Genomic DNA, 17,525 nt, shown 5'->3' with positions numbered 1-17,525 from the left:
AAAAGGGGTTTTGTTTTGGTTTTTCTTCAGTGGGGAAAGTTTTATTGCTTAGTCTGGCGATGAGGTTGGTAGTATTGGGAGAAGAGCAAGGAGCAAGGTCTCTCATGTTGGCTCTGTGCTCCAGAGACCACAGGCGTGTGTTAAGTTAGGTAGTCTCTCGGAAAACCGCAGATATTCTTCTTAGTATATGAAATCTTGAGAGAAGTACAGTCCTACGTCCTTGTCTTTGATTAGAAGAGTCGTTAGTCTGATGTGACAATTTCCCTGGTTCCTCTCCAGAAACATTCATTCTAAGAAATGAGGATGCAAGGACGGAGGCCAATAGCACAAACGTTTTAACCAAAATTATTAACTGATCCACTGTTTGTCTGGTGAACAGGAGTTGTTGTTTTCTAGGAGGGAGAGGACACAGAGAAGACACCTCACCGTTGGTGGATTGAAACCTGCAAGAATCCTGATAGTGTTTCCCTTCATCGCAGACAAGAAGCCGTTTTTGAATTGTTGGGAGGTATACGCTGGAATGGGGCTTCCCAGGTGGCGCTAGCGCTAAAGAACCCGCCTGCCAGTGCAGGAGACGTGAGAGATGTGGGTTCAATCCCTGGGTTGGGAAGAACCCCTGGAGGAGGGCACGGCAACCATTGCAGGATTCTTCCCTGGAGAATCCCCTGGACAGAGGAGCCTGGCGGGCTACAGTCCATAGGGTCACAAAGGATCGGACACAACTGAAGTAACTTAGCACTCAGCATGCATACAGGGGAACACTGGATTGTACTGGGAAAGAAGGGAGGAGTGGGAACTGGGTTAAAAGAGCATCTCGCAGCTGAGCTACCTAAATGTAGTGGTGCTTTTTACTTTGAAACTGTTAAAATACAGCAAGAAACACGAATGAGATGTTAAAACTTTAAATAAATAACTGGTATTCTGTTAATGTAGGTAAAAGCATATACTGAAATGCTTTAGCTACTAAATGTTTTAGCTACTAAACTGAAATCTTACTTACCCGCACATGATTGCATTTGTGTGTAAAGCTCCTGTAGTTATTGATAGGAACATACATGTTCATGTTGTAAAATGACCTGTTATGTTAATGTTTTTGGTAAGAAACTTCACTCTTTATGAATGTTAATTTATTCTCTGAAAGTATCATTGGGGAGATAAAAGGGAATGTGTATCTTTACAAAATCAGCCCAAGATGAAAATTTCATTAGAAACATTTGAAAATGAAAGCAAAATATGTATTTGTGAATAACTTCCTGTTTGCGTCTTGTTTTGTTGCTAAAGGGATAACATCACCAGCAGAAATTCCAGCAGGTACTATTCTGGGACTGACGGTTGGTGACCCACGAATAAATCTGCCTCAAAAGAGGTCCAAAGTTTTGCCCAATCCAGAAAAATGCCAAGGTAAAGTTCCTGAGACAACCCTGGTTTTCCTTAACAACTGTTCTGACTAGTCAGTCCCATTAGAAGAATTCTGTCAGTGACAACTTCTGCAGTAACTTTATCTGTAGAAAATTTCAGGCCCTCTTTTTACCTGCCTACCTTTTTAAGGTGATCATGATAAAAGGAAATGGTATATCAGGAAGTATCTTTAGCTGTAAACGTGTAGCCTGATCCTCATGTTCATTTTTTCCGCTGAGTTCTCTATTTTCAATATCTAGTAATAACCTGCCTCTGCAAACGGGGTTCTCTGAAAATGCCTGGCTTTTCAGAATTTTAATTGTGAGGAAGGGACCCGCACCCGAAGCTGGTCTTGTGCTCTTTGGAAGCCTCTGTCTGACCATACAGATGACCCAGGTTCGAATCCTGGCAAGGCCATCCCAGGTGCTGAAGGGTAAGAGGTCTCGGCTTAGACTCAGTAGCGTGGCCTGTGGGGGTTTCTTCGGGGTGATGTGGTTGTGGGTGGGTGGGGGCTGGCTAAAATCTTAGTCTGATCTGCACAACTGTGATAATGCCTCACTGTGTTTACTGTCATTTAAGCCCAGTTAATTGGAAGAATAATTAAAATCAGTCTGTCAGTTTTTGGAGAACAGATACTGGTGTGTGTAGTAACAACTTGAGATTTGTTTTTTTTTAACCTTCACAAGTAGATAGATAGCTTATTAAGGGGGCAGTACAGTACTCTGCCAGAACCTTAACATGAAAGGTGGATTGGCTGAAAGAGTTTAAGATATATAGGTAAGTTAGTTAATTAGAGAGTCTTACACTTTAATCTGGAGAAGGCAATAGCAACCCACTCCAGTACTCTTGCCTGGAAAATCCCATGGGTGGAGGAGCCTGGTGGGCTGCAGTCCATGGGGTCGTGAAGAGTCAGACACGACTGAGCGACTTCACTTTCACGCATTGGAGAAGGAAATGGCAACCCACTCCAGTGTTCTTGCCTGGAGAATCCCAGGGACGGAAGAGCCTGGTGGGCTGCCGTCTATGGGGTCGCACAGAGTTGGACACGACTGAAGCGATTCAGCAGCAGCAGCAGCAACACTTTAATTCATGAATTGCTGGCTCTTTCTTTTCTTTTTTAACAGCAGTATGGTTGGGTACAACTGTAAAAGTTAGAGCATCTACTACACTGATAACTGTTGACTGTCAGAATGATCTCAGAATCACAGTTAAACTCTACTTAGTTTGGCTGCCTCAAATCCTTTTTTCAAATAATCTTTTAAAATTCCTATTGGGGTATAGATTTACAATATTATATTAGTTTCAGGCGTATGGCAAAGTGAATTTGTTATCCATATACGTTCAGTTCAGTCACTCAGTCGTGCCTGACTCTTTGCCACCCCATGGACTGCAGCATGCCACATACATACACGTACATCCATTGTTTTTAAGATTCTTTCCCCATATAGGCCATTACTGAGTATTGCGTAGAGTACCCTTTGCTATACAGTAGGTCCATATTAGTTATCTATTTTATATACAGTAGTGTGTATGTGACAATCCCAGTCTCCCAATTTATTCCTCCCCTCTTTCCCCCCAACCCCATAACCATAAATTTATTTTCTACATTCGTAACTACTTCTGTTTTGTAGATAAGTCCTTTTGTGGCCTTTTTTTTGATTTCACATATAAGCTATATCATATAATATTTGTCTTTCTCTGTCTTACTTCACTTAGTATGACTGTACCTAGGTTGATCCATGTTGTCGTAAATGGCATTATTTTGTTCTTTTTGATGGCTGAGTAATATTCCCTTTATATATGTACCAAATCTTCTTTATCTGTTCTGGACGTTTAGGTTGCTTGCATATCTTAGGTATTGTAAATAGTGCTGCAGTAACATTGGGGTGCATGTATCTGTTTGAATTGTGATTTTCTTTGGATGTATGCTCAGGAATGGGATTGTCGGATCGTATTGTAGCTCTATTTTTAGTTTTTTAAGGAATCTTCATACTGTTCTCCATAGTGTCTGTACCAGTTTTGGGAAAAGGCAGTTATGTATTAAATTCTTTCGAAGGCTTTCATTGTTCATTTGCTAAGTTGTGTTCAACTCTGCAACCCCATGGGCTGCAGCACGCCAGGCTTTCCAGTCCTTCACTATCTCCTAGAGTTTGCTCAAACTCATGTCCATTAAGTCAATGATACCATCCAACCATCTTATTCTCTGCCACCCACTTCTGCTCCTGCCTTCAATCTTTCCCAGCATCAGGATCTTTTCCAGTGAGTTGGCTCTTTGCATCAGGTAGCCAAAGTATTGGAAGTTCAGCTTCAGCATAAGTCCTTTCAAGGAATATTCAATGTTGATTTCCTTTAGGATTGACTAGTTTGATCTCCTTGCTGTCTAGGAAACTCTCAGGAGTCTTCTCCAGAACCACAGTTCAAAAGCATCAGTTCTTCGGCGTTCACCCTTCTTTATGGTCCAACTGTTACATTCATACGTGACTACTGGAAAAACCATAGCTTTGACTATACAAACCTTTGTCAGCAAAGTGATGTCTCTGTTTTTGAACATGCTGTCTAGGTTTGTCATAGCTTTTTTCCAAGGAGCAAGCATGTTTTAACTTCATGGCTGTAGTCACCGTCTGCAGTGATTTTGGAGCCCAAGAAAATAAAATCTGTCACTGTTTTCACTTTTTCCCCTTCTATTTGCCATGAAGTGATGGGACTGGATGCCATGATCTTTAGTTTATTGAATGTTGAGTTTCAAGCCAGCTTTTTCACTCTCTTCTTTCACCCTCATCAAGAGGCTCTTTAGTTCCTCTTCACTTTCTGCCATTAGAGTGGTATGATCCTAATATAAATCAGTTCAGAGAAAATTAAAGTTTATCTTGAAAAAACATTACAAAATGATAACCAAGATAAGTCTAGTTACCATCTGTCATCATAAAGATTTATTTCAATATCATTGGCTATATCCTCAGTCCTGTACATTGCATCCCCACGACTTACTTATTTTTTAACTGGAAGTTCGTGTCTTTTAATCTCTCTCAACTATTTCATTCATCCCTCCACAGATCTCCCCTCTGGCAACCACCAGTTTGTTCTCTGTATCTATGACTCTGTTTCTGTCTTAATTTTTTAGATTCCGCATACTAGTGATATCATCTGGTATTTGATTTTCTCTGTCTGGCTTATTTCACTTAGCATAATATCCTCCAAGTCCATTCATGTTGTTGGAAATGGCAAAATTTCATTCTTTTTTTGTGGCTGAGTAGAGTTCCATTGTATATATACCACATATGCTTTAACTGTTCATCTGTTGATGGACCCTTAGGTTGCTTTCATACTTTGGCTATTGTAAATAATGATGCAGTGAGGGTAGGGATGCACATATCTTTTCAATTTAGTGTTTTTATTTTCTTTGAAAATGTCCCCCAAAACAGAATTGCTGGATTGTGTAGTAGTTTGATTTTTGTTTTTTTTGAGGAAGCTCCCTTCTGTTTTACATATTGGCTGCACCAGTTGACATTCCGACCAACAGTGTATGAGGATTCCCTTCCCTCCACATCCTTGCCAGGTCGGTGTCCCCAGGAGGACTCCCAGCTGCCTCCTGCGTTTCTGGGAAGCTTTAAAATCAGCAAGTAAAGGCTCTTTTCAGACTACGTCCTTGGTTCTGGTTCTTGGAGCATGTAGATTTTGTGTGCACCCTTTCAGAGTGGGGTCTGTGTTTCCTGAAGTCCTCCAGCTGTCCTGTAGTCAAGCCCACTGGCCTTCAAAGCCAGTTGTTCTATGAGCTCGTCCTCTCCATACAGCTCCCCCGGGCTAGGGAACCTGATGTGGAGCTTGGGCCCTTTGCTCTTTTGGGAACACTCTGCAATTGTGATTCTCCTCCTGTTTTCTGTGGGTCACCTACCCCATCCGCCTACCCTGGGGAGTGTGTGGCTTGACTATACCAGGTTTCTACCTTTCCTCTCCAGTTCCTTATTTTCTTTAGCCGTAGGAAGTCTTTTCTGCTGGTCTTCAAGATGTTCTCGTACGTAGTTGCTCTGTAAACAGTTGTGATTGTGCTGTGCCCACGTGAGGAAGTGAGTTCAGGGCCTTCTGAACCGTCTTGACCACCAATCTCACAGTCTCACTGCATCACAACTGCAGAGTCACTTCCAACTTTTTTTTTTTTCTTTCAGCCATCAGACTCATGTGGGTATGTTCTATTGAGTGATCTTCTGTGTTGGCATTTTAGGACCTTAGCCTAAACTCATGAATTGTCTGATTTTTTTTTCTTTTTTTTCTTCTAATTCTTCAGTACAACAAAATAAAATCTGAAAGACGTTTTTCCCCCTGGTGTTTAAATAATTTCCTATAGGATATCTCTTCTATTAATATGCATGTTTATAACTGAAACGATCCCCCGCCCTGCCTTCCCCGCTGGAGCACTTTTTGGCCGGTGTGGCTCGTTTAAAGGGATGAAACAACATAGTTCACAGAAAAATATTCATTTGAAAAGAATGAGAGCAATACATTTTACAGAAGGGGGATTCACTCAGTTCAATAAAAATAGGGTCATTAGAGACTTGAAATAAAAGGACAGAAAAAAAGGATGGTATCTCTTAGCTCAGGACTTTTGGGTCAGGGATGATATAAAGAGCCCTGAAGCCTGTAGTTAAAGTATAACTTGTGCAATCAGAGCATATGATCAAGAAGTGGTTCTTTGCCTCTGCAGTGATGCCTAGAATAATCTTCCCTGTGGAATCAGGCAGTTATTTCAAGGCAATTTAATGTAATATTTGCATCTTATACACTAAAAATAAATGTCAAGTAAGTTTAGGAGTCTGCACTGTTTCACAGGTTATGAAACCAACTGTAAGAATTACAGTTTCTATTCAAGTAAATAAATTCCTCTAGAGAAGTAAATGCCTGTAGAATATTTTCCTCTAATAGAAGGTCCCCTAGCATCATTTAGAATTTGACCCTTACTGACCTAAATTAAAGAATGTGGTTTAAGGCTGTTTCTTTTCCCTCTTAGATAATGAGAAAGTTAGACAGCTGCTTCTGGAGGGTGTGCCGGTGGAGTGTTCACATAGCTTTCTCTGGAACCAAGATATCTGTAAGAGTGTCACAGAGAATAAAATCTCAGATCAGGTAACTAATGGTAAAGTCATGAAAACAGGTTGCAATTCATCACTCTAGAGACCATGAAAGTTATTTCATACTTTATAGACGCCTATAGACTTCCTTTTATTTTTAGACTTTTGATCCCTTTACTTAATGATATAAACAATGATTCTCTTTTCTGTTTTAGAGAAGAAGAATCTCTAGAAAAGATTAATACAAAGACTTTTTCTTAAAAATGATAATCTTATGGTTTAAATATGTTTTTCATTCATTATTTTTTTCCCCGTATATGTTTTCTGTCTGTAATCTCACAATGATTGAGCTCCTGCCAGCACCAGGTATTGTTCAGTGATGGGGCAAATGCCTAGGATACAGTTGAAGAAGTACAGAGTATGAAGGAAGCCCAAAGAATGGGTACTGAGCCCGGACTAGGGAAATTGGGGGAAGCTTCCCAGATGGAGGAGCTGATGTTTGAGCTAACTCTTAGGTGGATGGTCGGAGTTAACCAGACTTCTTGGGGCCAGGGGCCAGGAGCCAAGGCTACGATGGAGAATGGATTGTCTGAGTTGAGAGGAAGGGCTAGGGCCCAGGCCAAAACCAGGATGACCTGTTCAGGAATCTCCAAGCAGATCAGCATCTTGGAGTTAAGGGTGAGGCAGGAGATGGAACTGAAGAGATTAAGACGGGGATCAGGGGTAAAAGATCTTGAGGCATCCTTGGATTTAGACTGAAGACTAGGGACCATTGAAGATTTTAAACTCGGCCATGACATGATTAGATTTCACTCTGGCAGTGTTGTGGAGACTAGGGATGGGGAAAAGGCGGCCCGAGGAGCTGGAGAGAGGATGCGTGGTTGGATGGCCTTGAAAGAGGTCCTTAAAATAGTCCAAATGGCACGGTGGGGGCCTGAAGTGTGGCAGTGCGGCTGGAGTGGAGGGGCTGGGGTTTGGAACATACACCTGGGAAGTAAAACTGACAAGACTCTGAGATGGGACATGAGAAAGGAGAAGCCTGTGGGTTAGCTTCCAGCAGTCTCGCTTGGATTTAAGAGCTCAGCTGAAAGAGAGCCAGAGCCAGGTCTGACTTGTCGCTCCTATCTTGCCAAGTGCTAGCAAAGTGCCTGGTGTAGCACAAGTGCTCAGGAAATATTTGAATGAATGAGTAAATGAATGAACAGTAAATATTTGAAAGGATGAATGAATGAGTGAATGAGATGTGAGAACTGTGTGTCCTTCAGGAAGAGAGTGAAACAGTGGGGAAGATGAGTTCAATCTCAGGTAAACCGGGTTTGAGAGGCCTTGGGCTGTCCCAGGAGCAGATGTCCAGGAGACAGGTATCTGTCTCAGGAGGAAACACTGGGGCTATAGACATAGATACTTTGGGATGACTAAGGGTTAAAAAAAGGAGACCCAAGATTTGGTCATGCATGAAGGGTGTTCATGAGTTAAACTCTGTAGCTGGTGGAGGTGGTCTCTGCTGTAGTCTTCTCAGTCGAGTGGCCGGCTTCTCCTACCTGCTCATCTCCTTTGACAGCTGGCAAGAAAAATCTGAAAGGGTGTTGTTACCCACTCCCTCCAGTCCACCTGACAGATAATTTGTAGCACCTTCTGTTTTAAGACCTGATGAGAAATTTTCTCAAAGAGCTGGAGTATTATCCGACTTGCTTCCCTTGAGAAGTTGTTAATTATTCATACCTCCTTTACTCCATGACCACCAATCTTAACCAAAGTAAATGTAAAAGTGTTAAAATATAAGATTAATCCTGATATAAGAAAGAGCAGAATGAATGTATATTGTTTTAGAACATTGAATCATCTAGTATATTCTAGACCAAATTTAAGACAATGTGGCATTTTCTACCAAAGCACTTCTATGGAGGTGCTACTCCTGGGAGGAGTACTCTGTACTTAAAAATGGCTCACGTTTATTTACTGAGAATGTTTTCTTCCTAAAAGAGTGTTTAACTTTCTAAAGCTGCTTATAGAGAGACCCAGTAGGATCTCCCGGAAGACTAGAGTTGTTTGTCTTGAATTATTTTCTTCCACTCTAGGATTTAAACCGGAAGAGGAGTGAATTGCTGGTGCCCGGGTCACAACTTTTTTTAGGTCCCCATGAATCCAAGGTTCCTATACTTTTGATTCAACAACCAGGAAAAGTGACGGGTGATGAGCAACGAGGCTGGGGAAGCGGCTGGGATATCCTGCTCCCAAAGGGCTGGGGCATGGCGTTCTGGATTCCATTTGTAAGTAACACTTACAACATTCAAGGTATGCTCTTAGGGAGTGCCAAGTGCTGAAAATGTTCCTGACTTAATGCAGGGCCTAGAAATTGAGTGCTAGTTTTCTGCCCTTTGAGCTATCATCTTGGATACGAGATAATTTCATAAAGTCCCTGGAGCCAGGTTCCTTAATAAGAGTTGTGCGGACATTTGATGAACTTTTGAGGTTTTAAAAGTGGCCTGATTTTTGAATAGTAGTGGCAACAAACGAGGTTTTTTGGGGTTTTTTTTACTTGAAATTTGTTGTAGTTTAAAAACAAAGTATTTAATTTTTATAGATGTGTATAATACAGTTGTTTTTTGTGTGGATCCATTTATTAACTGCAGCTAAAAATTTTCTTAAAAATCTAACGTGTGTTTGAGTTTTCCTGGTTAGTTTAACTAATTACTTTGAGAACATAAAGGACATGTAGGACTGTTGGATTCATGCAGGCAATTAATTTCAGTCCTTACGCATAGTACAGAAGATATTTAATCATTTAGGAGTGGGGTTATTTTTAAAGATAACTTTAAACTTACGAGCTGTTTCAAGTATACAGAAAGTGACACTTGGATACCGTCCAGCTTAAGAAAGAAGACATAAAAGGGTCATTGGAAGCACTCTATCCCTCTCCAATCCCATTTCCTTCTCTCCTTCCAAAGGAATCACTGGCCCTATTGGTGTTTGTTGCTATCATGCACGTTTTTATAGTTTTATTAATTGTGTGTGTATGTATCCCAAACTAAAGTAGCTAAATTTGTAACGTGGAAACTTACATTACCATATGTAAAATAGATAGCCAACGGGAATTTGCTGTATGGCTAAGAAACTCAAACAGGGGCTCTGTATCAACCTAGAGGGGTGGGATGGGGCGGGAGATGGGAGGGAGGTTCAGAAGGGAGGGGGTATATGTATACCTATAGCTGATTCAGGTTGAGGTTTGACAGAAAACAACAGAATTCTATAAAGCAATTATCCTTTAATAAAATAAATTAAAAAAATAGCTAAATTTGACATGTTTTTACTTGCTCTGTTCACTCAACATTGAGATTTTTTTTTTTCCGTAATGATTGATGAAGCTCTAAGTCATTCATTTTCACTATTGTATGGTAACTCATTGTAGAGTAAGTCCTCAGTGTATTTATTCTTTCTCTTTGTGATGGGTATTTAGGTTTCCCACTTTCCCCATACAAATGACAGAATCTTTCTGGGATTTCTTCTAGATCTATCGAGGTGCAAGAGTTGGAGGGTTAAAAGAAACCTTAGTGCATTCTCAGTATAAAAGGTCGCCTAATGTCCCAGATGATTTCCCAGACTGCCCTGCTGGGGTTCTCTTTGCTGAAGAGCAAGCGAAACATCTTCTTGAGAAGTACAAGAGGTAAGAGACTGGCTTCTCTAGTGTTCTGTCTTAAAGGGAAGGCACACTGACCAGCAATGTTTTTCCTGGCTTCAGGGACTCCTGACTGTATAATGTGGAGTTCCTAGACTTGTCAACATTCCTGAGACATAATTTAAGAAGACATTACTTAGTTAGGAGATGGCCCTATCGCTGGATTTTATAGTTCATGCAGGTTACAAACCCTTCTCTTGGTTATTTGATTCAGTGACGATGGTGAACTCCTGAACTGTGGACCTGAGTTCCAGGCGCTTGTTAACAGATTCCCACTACTGACCCCTACCCCTAAAAATGGACATTGTATTTTTTTTTTTGTAATGGTTATAAATGGAGTATATATTTATGAAATTTTGAACAAAGTATGGAAACATATAAAAATACTTTATAAACTAGTATATTCCTTTTATCAGTGTATTCTTTTTGTCCAGGGAGATATGCACTGTTTTTACATTTTGCTGTCTGTCCATCTAGGCTGTTTTCTTTTCTTTTTCCATTGGAAGAGTGGCCGATGAGAGGCTCTATTTCCTTTATACTCAGGAAAGGAAGCCTTGGGCACGTGTATTTCCTGCTGAAATACAGTAGGCTCCTGGAAGCACAGAAACCCTCTAGTTTGTTGTGGCATCTGCTGTGTCTGGTCAGTGCACAGTGGGCCCGAATACTTGTATTTGTTGACTGATGAATGGGTGAATAATTGAATGTTGTGTTTCCTTGATTCTGAGCTCCACGGTCGTGCTCTCCTGTGCATGGCTGAAGCCACAGAGATGGGCCCTGTCTGACTTTCCAGGTTTGAATGATGAACAGATGAGCTGTGGTTTGAATGATGGACGAATAAGTGGGCGAGTGAGTGGCGAGAGGTTCCTGGATTCTGGCTCACAGGCCATTTGAGGGCAGCCGTCCTATGCCTCCCATGCAGGGTCTTCTCTGTGCTTGTTAAATAGTCGTGGGCAGAAATGCTTATGTCTCATCCTTCAGATTTTTCTATATGTAAATTTTTTAAAAATTTAATTACTTTTTAAATTACTTGTTTATTTGGCTGCATTAGGTCTTAGTTGCGGCAGGCAGGATCTCTGATCTTAGTGGCAGCGTGCAGGAACTTGAGCTGCAGCATGTGAGATCTAGATCCCTGACCAGGGATTGAACCCGGGCCCCCTGCATTGGGAGCGTGGAGTCTTAGCCACTGGACCACCAGGGAAGTTGGAATCTTTTTTTTGAAGCATTATATGACATATACTATTTTGAAATCTGCTTTTTTCATTTAACTGTATATTATGGAAAATTTTCCCACATCAATAAATACGACTCTACACACCCTCTGTGGCGGCTTTTGCACCATGCTGCAGAGCTGAGCAGTTCCCATGGAGACCACAAGGCCCAGAAAGCCAGAAATAGCTATCATCTGGCCCCTTACAGAATAAGTTTGCCAGCACTTGGTGTAAACGAGGGCCTGGCTGTGTTCCAGCTCACTCTGTGGACTTCCTATCATTTTCATGTGCCGTAAGATATTAATCTCCTGTGTTTTTCTCTGCCATTTAAGAGTGTAAATCCATCCCTAGCTCATGGGTCATACCTGGCGCCTGGCAGTGGGCCAGGTTTGGCTGGTGCAGCGTGGCTATTCTGTGATTTATCAGTGGCCCTTTATGTTCTTTCTGCTTTTTTGCTCTATGCTTCCATGAACAGCTTTCCCTATGCGTCTCTACATATTTGTCCCATTTATTCATTTAACACGTGCTAATTTAGAACCTGCCATGTGTCGAAAACCTTTTTAGGCCCTGAGGCTACAGCAGCGGTCAGGGCAGGCAAAGTCAGTTCTGCCCTTGTGGAGCTTACTCTTTTTGGAAGTGCATGTTTCCAGGCTGGTGGGGGGATCCAGGAGAGGTGAGGGAGGCTAACTTGCAAGAGCAAAGCCCTCAAGCAGGGAAGAGGGGGTGGCATCAGGGCACCAGGGGAAGGGGTGGCGTTCCGTAGAATCAGGCTCAGCGCTCTCATTTTAATAGGCTGGAAGGCTGACTCTGAAATGCTACAGATTTAGGTAGGCTAGACTCTGCAGAGAGGTTGGGTAGTAATCTTCTAACCATGCCTGTCTTCTCAGTGAAAAATAGGCAAGGCTGTCATCTAGGAATAAGGGGGAGAGAGGCTGTCAGAGATTTAAGGAGCGAGGAATTGATGTAAACGGTGTTCTTGGACAGTGGAAGATGGAGTGACCGGGAGAAACCTAGGGGATTTGTAAGAAATGTAAGAGCCCACTTGAGTTGTGTGTTGATAGTGAGGCCCCTCAGGACGGTTGCGTGCTCTTCCCCAGCCATGTTCTGCCAGTCTGGTCCTGGGCTGGGGAAGGGGGAGGGTTGCATGTAACCAGGATGGGCTTTGCCAGGGGGAAGGAGTTGAGGGTATGTGTAAAGGGAGTGACTCTGTGAACTATGGAGAAGGGCAGGCAACCCACTCCAGTGCTCTTGCCTGGGGAATCCCTTGGACAGAAGAGCCTGGTGGGCTGCAGTCCATGGGATTGCAAAGAGTCAGGCAGGCACTGAACTGTGGGATCTAGGCTTATCAGCAGAGAGATGTGAGGATGGTGGTGGGCAGTGATGAAGTGGGAGAGCAAACATGCGGTTAGCCCTACGTGTGAACCTCCAAGTTGCCAACTTTCAAAGACGTGAACGTGCGTTCCATTAGCAGCAGGTATGAGTGAAATTGCAGCTCGCCTCTGTCTCCCCTTTTGTGTTTTCACCGTTTTTTATCTCTTTTTTGTAAATTGTCCATCTCTCTTTTTAAAGGTGTTTGGGTGAGGCCGGTACCCTGGGAGAGTTCTTCACCAGGTGCCCCTCTCAGAGTCCAGAGCGCGTTTGGTTCCATCTCCAGGATACAGGCTCACACTGAAGCCCCGGTGCAGGGTCATGTGCATTTGGGGTCTTAGGGTGCAGCACATAGTAAGAAGCCAAGTCAGAAGGATGGTCTGGGCCTGTCCCCGAGATGACCGTCAGTCTGAAGACGCAGGCTCTCACAGAGTCCCCCTGCCCAGAAGGGCCCGTAACCAGGCCGGTCCCTACCTCTTGGGGTCGTTACGTACCAGAGCAGGCCCTGGTTCCCACTCGTCTGTGGCTTTCTGAAGGTTTGCCCTCACTTACCTGTTGCTGGAAAGGTCAGCTGGTGTCACTCATATGGAGGGCAGTTTGGAGATAATCATCAAAATTGCAAGTGCTAATAATACTCGCTGCCTTAGCACTTCCACTCCCGGAACTTGATCCTGTGAACACACTTGTCCTTGTGCAACGTGTTCAAGGTCGTTCATGGCAGCAGCATTTGTGGAAGCAAAAGCTTGAAAATAATCAAAATGCCCTGCAGAAGATAATGCCCTGTCTGTCTAGATAGCTGAGGCCATGAGCCTCGTGCAGAAGAGTGAGGGTGTCTAGATGTGCTGATATAAGGTGATCTCCTAGATATTTTGTTAAATGAATAAGATTAAGCAAAGAGCGCAGGATCTTTTTGCCACTATTTGTGCAAGATGGGTAAAAACAGAGAGAAATATGTACATTATCGGCTTGTATGTTCAAAAAACGTCTGTAGAAGGATATGTGAGAAACCGATGATGACAGTGACTCTGCGGAGGATAGTGGGGTCACCAGAGGTCAAGGGTGAGAGAAACTTCACCATCCTCCATCTTGCACCTTGGCAACTTCAAACCCTGTTGAGAGTGCAGGGGCGTCACTGCACAGCTGCAGGAGCACACCTTACCTGCAGTCCTTCAGGAGGGGTGCCCATGGGGCGACTTTGTGGGTGCATTATCTGTTACAGCAAAAACCGAACAATAAGAAAAAAAGCTCAGCCAGGAGAATTGGTTATTATCATTTTTAAAAAAATCATATTTCTTTGAAAACTTTTCTGTATGTTTATTTGTTTATTTTGGGGTTTTATTGATTAATTAGTTTATTTTTGGGTGCACTGGGCTTTCTCCAGTTGTGGTGAGTGGGGGCTACTGCTTGCTGTGGTGTGCAGGCTTCTCATCCTGGTGGCTTCTCTTGTTTTGGAGCATGGGCTCTCGGTGTGCTCTTCAGTAATCTTCCGGGACCAGGGACCGAACCTGTGTGCCCTGCATCAGTAGGTGGCTTCTTAACCACTGGACCACCAGGGAAGTCCCTGCAGGTTTGTTTTTTAAATAGAGATGGAGTTCAGTGCCCATGGTTCTTTTGATTGTCCATCCTAAATCGTTCAAAACTGGTTTTCCTTTTTGATTCCCATTAGACGTCCTCCTGCAAAACGGCCCAACTACGTTAAGCTTGGCACCCTGGCACCTTTTTACTGTCCCTGGGAGCAGTTAACTCGAGACTGGGAGTCAAGAGTCCAGGCTCCAGAGGAATCGTCTGCAGCTTCCTCTCCAAGTGGTGGGGAGAGTGGCTCGAGCAGAAATGGGGTGCCTCGTGTTGCCGAGCCTGGGAGGACTGCTCAGCTGTCTGACGACCAGGGCACACCCCTGCGTGACTCCAGTGGGCCTGAGGGAGTCATGGACACAGATTGTCCAGCCGGGATGGGGACCGAGGAGGCGGCCAGCCAGAGTGCCGCCAGCAGCCCCCTTTGCGTTCTGAGGTAAGTGCTCAAGACTTCCGGATGCCTTTTTTGGATTGTCTGTTTTTTGATACTGACCCTGGCCACAGGATGTAGAAGTTGTCATGGTGCCTTTACACAAAGGCCAAGTGAATTTACAGACCTTCTAGCAGGGAAAGTCAGCGGATCCTTAAGGGCCCGGGGAAGAGCCTGAAGTCATACACACTTGATTTGGGGCATGATTAGCTGAAATGATTTAAAATACCACCTCAATAGATCTAACCCAAGGCCATTTATGACCTGTTTCATTTAGTCTTTGCTCACAAAGCAGTACCCTCGCGGTTATAGTCTTAAGGAATGAAGAACCCCTGCAAGCTTTCTTTAAATCGCTGAATTAGATTTCTTCTCATTGGTTTTGAGTAACCTGTGTTTGTGGCCGATGAGGTGATTCATTCATTCTCATTGTGATACTGTTGTATCACCGAGGGGAATGTGTGGAATGTGTGCTCGTGGTATTGCTGTAGGCTATTAGATTCTGCTTATCATTTACCCTTTGTTCTAGGCTCTGATTTTAAAAGTGTGCCACCCCTTTGCTTTATACTTATTTTTCTGTATAATACCTTGTAATTTTGTATCTTTCCTTCTGACTTTTCATACAAATATCCTTCCCTTAGGCTTTCTTTTTCCATCAAAATTATCAGTTACTTTTTAACCCTCCCACTGTGAATACAGCCTAGATTCTACCCCATCATCTTATTTTTAATCTGTCTTCAGCTTTAAACCTTTAGTCCTCAGTCTTGAAATAGTAGACACCTGAAACGGATCGTTACAAAAATGTAAAAATGTGTAGTTTTAATTTTTTTTAAATTGAAGCTTTGATCCTTTCCCACATTGAGTATTAAACAACAACAAAAAAGCAAATGAACTCTAGCAAACCAGTCTCCTGATTGCTTATTTTCTCCATGAACAAAGTATCTTCACAAGGCTTGTCTCCCCCTTCACGCAGGAGTAGAAGATTACTGAGGCAGCTGTCAGCCTGGTGCGGACCCAGGCCTGGGGGCCGTCAGGCGACCCAGCGAGCCGGCAGAGGCCAGCAAGGACTAACCAGAGAGGCCTGCCCGGCTGTGCTGGACGCCTTCCCCAGGGCCCTGGTGTGGGTCAGGCTGGCCCTGCTGGGGAAGGGCAGCCCTGGCCCGCACACCCTGATCTGCGTCCCAGCCGAGGAGGATCTCCTGCAGCTCGCCCGCGATCGGCTGTACAATGGGCCCCAGGAGCCCAAGCACAGCGACCCATTCAAGAGCCAGATCCGGAAACAGAAGGAGAAGAAGAAGCTAGAGAAGAGGCTGAACCAAGGGCGTGCCGCGTCTGAGGGCCTGGCAGAGGGCGGCCCTGCGGCCGGGCCCCAGCCCCTGACCCTGGGCTTGTGGTCAGGCCCCCTCCCCATTGTGACTTCTCACTGCTCCAGAGTTCTCCTTGGCTTTGTCACACAGGGAGATTTTTCCATGGCCGTTGGCTGTGGGGAAGCCCTGGGGTTTGTTAGCCTGACGGGCTTGCTGGACATGCTGTCCAAGCAGCCAGGGCTGGACAGGGGCCTTGTGTTGCTGAGGCCGCCTGCCTCCTTGCAGTATCGGTTTGCAAGAATCACAATTGAGGTGTGAACGTGGGTTCACATCACGGCACAGAAAAGAACTGTGTTTGCCAAGTCTCACAACCAACCAGAGAGTTGTTCCCCTCCCCCTGCCCCACCTTCTGTTTCAGGACATCATGTGAAGTTCCTTGGAAACGAGAATAAAGAAACTTACGTATTTATGCAAATAGATGAAATGTTTACATCATTCCAGTAATCTCGTTGATTTCCATCTTTCCCTGTCCTCACTGTGATATTTTAAAATTATTTGGCATATAGAGCCAAAAGCTTTTGTATTTTGCTTTCTTGGCCTGTGTAATTCTGGCTGAAAATAATTATAAACTCTGGTTGTCTTCTTGCATCCTTTTTTTTTTTTTAATCAGGAACTATGACACCACCCTTATGGCAGAAAGTAAAGAGGAACTAAGGATGCTCTTGATCAAGGTGAAAGAGGAGAGTGAAAAAGTTGGCTTAAAGCTCAACATTCAGAAAACTAAGATCATGGCATCTGGTCCCATCACTTCATGGGAAATAGATGGGGAAACAGTGGAAACAGTGTCAGACTTCATTTTTAGGGGCTCCAAAATCACTGCAGATGGTGATTGCAACCATGAAATTAAAGGAAGCTTACTCCTTGTAAGGAAAGTTATGACCAACCTAGATAGCATATTGGAGAAGGAAATGGCAACCCACTCCAGTGTTCTTTCCTGGAGAATCCCAGGGACGGGGGAGCCTGGTGGGCTGTCGTCTCTGGGGTCGCACAGAGTCGGACATGACTGAAGCGACTTAGCAGCAGCAGATAGCATATTAAAAAGCAGAGACATTACTTTGCCAACAAAGGTCCGTCTAGTCAAGGCTATGGTTTTTCCACTAGTCATGTATGGATGTGAGAGTTGGACTGTGAAGAAAGCTGAGCGCCGAAGAATTGATGCTTTTGAACTGTGGTGTTGGAGAAGACTCTTGAGAGTCCCTTGGACTGTAAGGAGATCCAACCAGTCCATCCTAAAGGAGACCAGTCCTGGGTGTTCTTTGGAAGGACTGAATGCTGAGGCTGAAACTCCAATACTTTGGCTACCTCGTGCGAAGAGTTGACTCATTGGAAAAGACTCTGATGCTGGGAGGGATTGGGGGCAGGAGGGGAAGGGGACGACAGAGGATGAGATGGCTGGATGGCATCACCAACTCGATGGACATGAGTTTGAGTAAACTCCAGGAGTTG

The 17,525-nt window shown here is 43.8% G+C and overlaps 1 protein-coding gene across 1 annotated transcript in view; it reads left to right on the top strand.

The window, feature by feature from the left end:
* Nucleotides 1–16,653, top strand: part of POP1 (processing of precursor 1, ribonuclease P/MRP subunit (S. cerevisiae)) — a 35,214-nt gene extending 18,561 nt beyond the window's left edge. The window contains exons 10-16 of the mRNA XM_010863538.1: nucleotides 397–508; nucleotides 1,282–1,401; nucleotides 6,401–6,516; nucleotides 8,540–8,731; nucleotides 9,971–10,125; nucleotides 14,380–14,721; nucleotides 15,686–16,653. Coding sequence (XP_010861840.1) covers nucleotides 397–508; nucleotides 1,282–1,401; nucleotides 6,401–6,516; nucleotides 8,540–8,731; nucleotides 9,971–10,125; nucleotides 14,380–14,721; nucleotides 15,686–16,337 — 1,689 coding nt within the window. The 3' untranslated portion in view covers nucleotides 16,338–16,653. The remainder of the gene's footprint in view (nucleotides 1–396; nucleotides 509–1,281; nucleotides 1,402–6,400; nucleotides 6,517–8,539; nucleotides 8,732–9,970; nucleotides 10,126–14,379; nucleotides 14,722–15,685) is intronic.
* Nucleotides 16,654–17,525: the final 872 nt, after the last annotated feature.

This window comes from Bison bison, unplaced genomic scaffold (genome assembly GCF_000754665.1).
Source record: "Bison bison bison isolate TAMUID 2011002044 unplaced genomic scaffold, Bison_UMD1.0 scf7180017864491, whole genome shotgun sequence".
Classification (NCBI taxonomy): domain Eukaryota; kingdom Metazoa; phylum Chordata; class Mammalia; order Artiodactyla; family Bovidae; genus Bison; species Bison bison.
The sequence above is the reverse complement of the archived record's forward strand: the minus strand, read 5'-3'. Positions and strand labels throughout refer to the sequence as shown.